Source organism: Thunnus maccoyii, chromosome 12 (genome assembly GCF_910596095.1).
Source record: "Thunnus maccoyii chromosome 12, fThuMac1.1, whole genome shotgun sequence".
NCBI lineage: Eukaryota > Metazoa > Chordata > Actinopteri > Scombriformes > Scombridae > Thunnus > Thunnus maccoyii.
Genome location: NC_056544.1, coordinates 23,396,578 through 23,405,204, shown reverse-complemented (window position 1 = coordinate 23,405,204; position 8,627 = coordinate 23,396,578). Strand labels below are relative to the sequence as shown.

Genomic DNA, 8,627 nt, shown 5'->3' with positions numbered 1-8,627 from the left:
GTTTAAAACACTACAAATAAAAAATGTAAAATATACAATATATAGAAATATGTCATAGTATGCAATACAAGTAGTGCACATTAAGTACAATTAACATGAGCAAAGAAATCATTAGCAGAATATTTTTGTTTTTTTGACAGCAGAAAAACACTCAAAATAAAATTCTACATTTTTAAATAAAATTTCAGAAAGTTAAGTCAGACAATATTAAAATGTTGAAGATTAAAATTCAAAATGTAATCCCAAAATGTACGACTTTATTCTCAGATGTGTGTAATTAGAAATAATACTTGCGGTGAAATTTACTTGTGGAAAAATTTCTAGAACTTTTCATTTTCATTTAATGCATTTTATGCCGCTTAACAGGAAGTTTGCCTGAAAGACCAAAATCAGTGTAAAAATCCTTTGTTGTTTCTCCACAGACATTAAAAACAGGCCAAATAGCCTGATTTTATTCTCTCTAAATCTCTCAAACTACATGGCCTATTTTCTCTATCAGAGGAGAATAAATGAGTCAACACTACTTTGTAAACAAAGAAGTTTTATTTATTCAATAAATGCATACAGAATATGACAGAAATGTGATTAACAATAATCTATATTCCTTCTATTAAGACAACCTAGATCAGGAGGTTTAGGCTAAAACCTCTTCTCATTATAGATAGTTTAAGCCTGATGTTTAGTGCAAAGAGAACCTGATCCAGATTGGTTTTAGGGTTATACTGCATAGAAATGAAGTAAACAAAAACATGTAAATCTTACACAACAGCTGACAGCTGCGGTAGTGTGATATTACAAATCCCTGTTGTTGCTGCTACGCAGTTTGGGGTAAGACGTGCCGATAGATTGCCCGTGACGATAGACGACCAGCTCCAGCACGTACTCATCCACTTTCACCACCACAGATGTCATCTTCTCAGTCGACATGAGGAAGATGATGGTGAAGAGAGCTACCTCGAACTCAGGACTAACTCCGATGAAGGAGCCACCAATCGGTTTCACCAAACCCTTCCAGCTGAACTGCAGGTTCAGGACGTGGTCGTCTTCATCTGGCTGTAAAATAATGACGTTAATAAGGAAAAGTTAATTATAACATAATAGTACTAAACTAATAGAAAAGTGACTGAATTGAGACAAATCACAACAGATCGGGTCAAGCAAGATGTTGAGAAAGACTTTTTGCTTTTCCAGAAACATGATGTTATCTTCTTACAGTATCTTTGCTGTCTCTGGCTTTGTAGCCTTTGTAGTCAATGTGATTGTGCTTCTCCTGAAGGTAGAACTGGATCCAGTTGTGAAGACCCATGACCTCCCGGCCGAACTTGGTTTCTCCAACAAACACGTGTTCAAATCCGCAGGAATCCTCACTATAGTGGAAATAAAATCATTATGCTCAGATATCGGTTGATTAAGCCTACATATATTCGTCTCAGATGAAGTTTATCTGGTTACACAACTGAAATTTCTCTTTTGAAATGTGAGTTTGTGTGTAACTATGTGTTTTTAATTGTGCTGCTGCCTGTCTTGGCCAGTTCTCCCTGAGATTCTTAATCTCAATGGGACCCTCCTGGTTAAATAACGGTTAAATAAAGTGAAAAAGTCCTATTTGAGCTTCAGTTCCTCTTATCTGCTGTTTCCATTGCAACTTGAATAACTGATAAAGACTGAAAACATGTGACTCTCCTTTAAATAAACAGTCAAATATTACAAACAAACACTAAAAACATTCCAATAAAGTTAAAACTACAGAGTGAAGTTTAATCCATCCAATCAGATTTATTCTTTAATATGACCTTGGGAAATCATGGAAGTCTTTTTTCGCAAAGCAGATGTTATGATCACTGCATAAACTCCCTTTGTTGTCACAAACCGCTATTTGACAAAAACAACACAAAGATTTAACAGGATTTAAAAGTATATTTGTTCAATCACTGCATTTATCCATGTACACTTTTTCAGATTCTTTATTGACTCAACAGCAGATAAATCATCTGTCTCCTCATTTACTGGTTCAGCTGCAGAAAACCAGTCCTGAATGCCAGCCAACCAGTCACTCTGGAAATGATTAAATCCTTCTGTTTTTCCTCCAACATACAGAACAGTCTCAGCACACTTCAGCTCCCCCTGCTGTCATTTTGAAACTCACCCTCCGCTTCTATCTCTGTGGTACAGGCGGAACCAGATGTCATACAGCTGTCTCTTGAACTGCGACACGTCTGATGGCGACTGTCCCTTCCTGACCAGATACTTGTGAGCACACTATGAGTTAAAAAAAAACAAACAAACAAACATATGGTGACATTTCAGTCTTTAACAGCAAAACCATACAGTGCTTGTATGACAATGTAAGAAAATAGAACATATTGAAGGTAAAAATAGTGTCAGTCAGGTTAAAACAGTATTATGTTTGACACTTCAATGTCAAACTTTAAACCAACATGGTAGAAGAATAGAAATTCAGGGCGTCCAGTTGCATTGTGGTTAAGATGCGTACTATATAACTACAGCTTCCTACATTCGATACTGGCAAGGACTTTGTTGCATGTCCTCTCTGTCCTTGCATTCCTGTCTGTATCTCTAGTGTCACTTTCTAATAAAAGAATGGAAAAGAAACATGGAATTGATTTTGTTTCTTTAATTTGAACATCTACAATTTTCTGAGAACTGGGCAAACCACTGATGACCAAAGTGCATTTATTTGAGATTGTTTTGTCGAATAGTATTACTTTAATAGTATTACTTTAATAGTATTACTTTACTTTATTACTTTAAGTAAACTGCATAAAATGTTATCATGTTATTAATAAATAACATGTTATTAATACACTAAGGATGCAAGGTAGAGAAAAATGTTTATATATAATGGAAAGAAAAACTAATAATATAATAATAAGTTATGTTAATCTTATAATGTGATTTTCTTTTCCATTCTCATCTTAAAAAAGGTAAAAAGCTTTCAGTGTTTCCTTTAAAATGCTTCTTTTTAAGGTGGGAAAGCCTCTTGGGTGGATGAGCTAGATGACTGGTTTGGCGTCTATAACTAGATAATGATAAAGAAACATGCAACAGGAAATAATGGCTGATGTCCGGTTTTCTAGGAAGTCACCTTCACACTTATTTCAAATCCTCCTTGAACTCATCAGCAAACAACAGCTTGAAAGTCAGTCCACGTTGTGGGAGGTGTCCAGGAGTGCAAACAGCTGCTGTGTTGGATCAGCGGTTTGAACGTTACAGTTTATAACACCAGATAGTGTTTCAGAGATCTTTTTACCGCACCTTCATGATGTCTGTCTCCATTATGGCGTCGATAAAGAGCCTGTTCTCTTTGAGCTCCTCTGATGTAACCGTCTCTGATACACCCGTAGACATCTCGTAGTTGTCCAGCAAGTTGATGAAATCTGCATGAAAAGGAAGTTTGCTCTTAAAAAAATGTTTAAAAAAAAATATGCAAATAGAGTAAAAGAGAAATGTGATGGGAACTGCTACGTACGAGCATAAGTCTTGATACTCTTCAGTTTGTCCTCGTTGACATATGTGAAGAGTGGCGCTCTGGCCTTGTCTCTGGCGTAGTTGCTGCCCTGAGCCACATAACCTGCTCTCCCCTGAACACAACACAACACAACACAAAGACCCATCAGCAGGCTGTAACTACACCAAGCAGGAAAATCTCTGCTTCAACATTACTGTAATAAACTGCAGATGCACATGAAATTAATAAGATGTGGTTTATAAAAATATGTACAGTTCTTTTTATGTGGACAATAAGACAATAACATGCAAATATCACCAGTCTATAACATGTATAAGCAGCCTATAAATACATTTAAAATATTATTTTCTATATGCCTGAACTATATGTGGCCCTCTGCTGATTGGTTGATTGATAGAAAAGTAATTGACAACAGTTCTGATCATTTATTAGTCGTTTGAGTCCTTTATCAAGCAAAACTACCAAATAGTTGCTGCTTTCAGCTCCTCAAATGTGAGAATTTGCTGCTTTTCTCATTGAAAACTGAAAATATTTGTGTTTTGAATTGTTGATAGGAAAAAACAAGCAGTTTGAAAATGTCACCTTGAAATCTGGGAAATTGTGATGGACGATTTTCATGTATTTTCTGAGATTTTAGAGATTTAACAATTGATTGATCATTAGTTGTAGCCCTGTTATATACTGTTAGCATTATAGTTACTGTACATTGAGAATCAATGTGTATATTCTTTATTTTTATATCTATAGAACTTTACCAGAACTGTTCTTTAATCGAGAACATAGAATCAATAGTTATAAAGACTATACGATATATTTTAGTTATTCTGTTGTTATATTGATCAAATGTGCATCATTATGATTTATGAGATTCTGCTTTCTATTTTAAATGTATTTATTATTTGTTTAATTATCAGTTGTTCATTGTTTAACTTCCCTCCACTGTTTAAATGTATGTTAATATGTTTACAGTTGCTGAAATCGTCTCCTCTCTTCTTTTTTGGTTTCGTAAAGTACCGTGAGTTGCATTTCCTGTATGAAAGAAGCGATATGAATCAAGTTGATTATTATTATTATTATGGATATATATTATTAATGTGATGTCATAATGCACTATGAGGCTCCATTTATCTGCACTAAGTGCTTCATAATGGAAATGCAATCCTGTGTTGACATAATGGTTTTACAGGATTTGACAGTTTTGTTTATCTCTTCTCAGTGATGTCATACAATAGAGGCCAAACATTACATTATACTTCTTTAAGTCATTTAGCTCTAATGTTCTGCTTGTATCATCCTACTGTAGTTTAATTGCCTTTCCTGCAGCCGACACCGCAGAGCGATTCATCTGGTAAACTGACGTCTGTCCCAGATGAGGTTTGCATTTATTTCCTGTATCTCTGGAGTGTTTTGCATTGCAGAGAAGCGATGATGAAGAACAAGACTTCCACTACAGACCTGGAGGGAAATGATGTAATCGGTCCCTGGCCTGAGACGGTTGGTATCTAGGCGCCAGAGTTGGTTTAGCACCTCGGTAAGCTCCTGGTTGGCCCCTTGGCTGCAAAAAAACAAACAAACAAACAGACACAGTGAATTCAGTGGTAGTAGATGAAATAGAAATGATACAAGATGGTTTGTTCTGTTTTAGACTCTTTTCAAACTAATAAGGAAGATGAAGATGCTTCAGATGAAGAAGCACCTCAACTCCATCAACAGTTTGTTTTGATTTAACCACAAGATGGTGCCATAATGTGTAAAGCAAACACAGGTAACAATACAGGTGACACAGATGATGGCTTGATTACTGAATGATGTAATTATCCAATAGGAGGCCTTGTGTGATGTTTGAAAATGTATAATAAGTGGTTTTTAAATCAATATTCCTGTTTGGCTCCTGATGAAGGTGTGAGCTGAAACGTTGGACTTTAATTCAGTACAACGCTGTTTGAATAAAGAAGACGTTGATGAAACAAGCAAGTCTGTGCGCGATCCTCCTCCTTCAAGCAATTTTGTTCTTCGGAGACATAAATTAGAAAGCCCATTTCACAGCAGATATTTTAACGTGTCATAGCAGGAAAAGCACAGGTGTTACTAATGAGACAAATCAGTTTTATTCTTGTGTAAAATGCTAAATGTCCTCTGTGAAAAAAGCATTATTTGGAGTTAGAAAGTTCAACGATTAACACAATTTCTCCCTTTACAACCGTTATAACGTTCAGTTAACTTTGTGATATCTTCTTATTTGACCGACTTCCTCTTTTACAACCGCAGCCTTTTACAAACTTATATATTCAAACATTCACACCTACAGTAAATTCTGCTCCTTCACAGTAGAGCTGCAATGATTAATCGATTGGCAGAAAATGAATTGCAACTATTGATAGCTGATTTATCATTTTAGCCATTTTTCAAGGAAAATCGCCAAAGAATCTCTGGCTGCAGCTTTTCTTTGTCATATATGAAAGTAAACTGAATATATCTGGGTTTTGGACTGATGGTTGACCATAACAAGACATCTGAATACATCTCCTTGAGCTATGGGAGATAATAACAGGCATTTTTCAGTTCATAGACTCAACGATAAATTGAGAAAATAATTAGTAGTCTAATCGATAATGAAAATAATCATTAACTGCAGAATCATCCACTCTGCTGTACTCCACTAGTGAGGGTAGAAATTAGGTGTCCTGCATGTCTTTATCATGGCAGGAATTAATGATAAAGGGGAAGTTTGGAAGAGTTCCTTTTTTTCTACCACCACTGATTAATTCAGCAGTTAAACTAATCAAACATGAGATTGTGTCATTCAGGCTCATCACGGGACCCTTTTATGAGAACATGTTGCTTGATTAAATCATTCAGACGACTAACAGGAAGTGGCTGAAATACACAAAAAACATGTTTGTATAACAAATACGCTACGTCTCAAACAGAATTTCAAACATGTTTCTTGTTTGTTACTTTGGGATGTTTATGTGTGGCCTAGTATTTAATCTGCAGCCATAAATGTGTGTAATTGTGCTGAATATTCCAAATTTTAAGTGTTAACATGCACTATTTTGTGATATATCAATAAAAGGGTCTATCAAAAAGGAGTTGTGTACACTCTCACTCATTTAAACCTGCAACATTGGTCTCAGGTTCTCCTACAGTAAGTCGCAAACAAGTTTTAATTCGCATTTTTTTGAAACAGAGTCTTGCCTGAATCTAATACAGCAGCTAGAGGCCACCTGTTATAGTCTTTCATCGTGCTGCTGGTTCCTTTTGTTACACAGACACAATACCAGCAGAGAAAACTGGCAGACAGGCGTTGAAACACTTCAGCAGAACATACTGACCGCACCTCCATCATTAAGTTACCACAGCAGGACTCAATGTGTAGGTTGTAACACGAGATAGACTGAAAAACTGCAGCTTGTTTTTGTGGCGGCAAAACTTGGCCAAACAAATGTGATTCAGGGTGAGAAAGTGAGACTGATCAGTTGCTTTTCCTGCTCATCTTCAATGTGCATCATCTCTTTTTTTTAAAAAAAGGAGGACATTACAATGAAAATATATCTGAAAAATGACAACAAAAGCCACCATTGCTGCCATATTCAGAGCAGACGGTTGGCACATCAGGGAAAAGATTGAGTAAGAAGCAAATGACAGGAAGAGACAACAAGTGAGACAGAAACTCCCCTGTTCTTAATTTAGATTAGGCACAGTGATGAATATCACAAGGAGGAACAGATACAGATTTACTGCGACTGAGACTGATTCTAGTCATCTATGGCCTGCTTGTTCTGTTGTATAATTCAACCCACTAATCACTAACAGACCCTACTACACTCTCACACGCAAACAAACAACACACTGCATCCATATATCCACCGCACGCACAAACTTGCAATCTTCACTGGGAACAGCTGTTAGTCTCAACCAGAAGGACACAATATGTTATGCAAGAGAAAAGGAGAAACAAAACCTAAAAAAACAGGACTTTTTCTCGACATTAGCAGCAAGAAGAAGTGTCATGTTACAGTTTGGCTTCATGTTTACATAAAATATTTCTGTAGTAAATGGAAACAAAGTGTTAAAATGGTCGCAAAGAAGCTGAGAAAAGCTGATAAGAAACATGCACTGAACAGGAAGCGAAGAAACACGTTTAAATAAATTAACTCTGATGTATTTCTCTCATTTTTTGTTGATATCCAACACTTACCTTCTTGCCATGTTTTCGTTCAGTGGGGGAAAATTCACACTGACTTCTCACATCCTCTCAGAAAAACTGCCGTTTTAAGCGGACAGTTATCTGAGGCGTCAATCATGACGTTGCCAAGGGGAACAGCCAATTACAAGACAGAAGAAACAGCCGCAGCCCGCCTATCTGTCATTATTAGGGCGGGTCCCATCCTGTGGCGTCTAAATAATATATAGAGGGCTTTTTAAAGTGAGTTAAAAGTGCTTTACATAGAGGTAAACTTCTTGTAGAGGGTCTTCAGAGTCAGTTTTAATAGATCTCTCAGAGTTTACTATAAAAAAAAAGGCTACTTATTGTGATTTCTGCATCCTGAGTTCAAGCAAATTAACAATAATGAGGATATTATTCCTAGAAACAGCCTCAAACATGAAGCCCACTTGTTTCACTGGACTGAAATGTCTTGGAAGATTCTCAGACATGTGGGGGAAGAAGTTGTTATAACAAAGTTTATGGTTATGACTTGCTAAATTATTGAAATTTATAGCCCTAAAGGCTTAATCCTAATTAACCCTAAACCCACAAATATTAATGATTTAAATACATGATTAGGAATATAATGGCAAATATAATTATATGTGATTAAATGTCCTGTGATTTAAATGAAAGTTTTCATAGTTTTCATAGTCAAATAACCTCATCAAAGGAGTTTTAATTTGTCCAAAACATTGATCTAAATTAGGTTATGAATAGGTCAAACTTGGGGTGTATTGTTATGGGAATTCCAAGTAGTAAAGTACACGATTACAAATTATGCAAATTATAGAAATAAATGCAAGTCACATATTTAAAGTCCCCCTCCACTCAAACATGTGTATTTCTTGTTGTTCCTTCAGTTGGATGCTTGAGTTTCACTGTGCAGAATGATGTATGTGCAGAGTTTGTTTTCACTTTCATCTG

General features: G+C 36.0%; 1 protein-coding gene across 1 annotated transcript; it reads right to left on the bottom strand.

Moving 5' to 3' along the window:
- Positions 1-530: 530 nt before the first annotated feature.
- LOC121909349 (poly(U)-specific endoribonuclease-C-like) lies at positions 531-7,798 on the bottom strand. The gene is made up of 7 exons (XM_042429856.1): positions 7,692-7,798; positions 4,946-5,045; positions 3,491-3,602; positions 3,277-3,398; positions 2,147-2,259; positions 1,214-1,367; positions 531-1,053 (listed from the first exon to the last, which is right to left on the bottom strand). The coding sequence occupies exons 1-7, from the start codon at positions 7,700-7,702 to the stop codon at positions 793-795; spliced, it is 873 nt and encodes a 290-aa protein (XP_042285790.1). The 5' UTR covers positions 7,703-7,798; the 3' UTR covers positions 531-792.
- Positions 7,799-8,627: the final 829 nt, after the last annotated feature.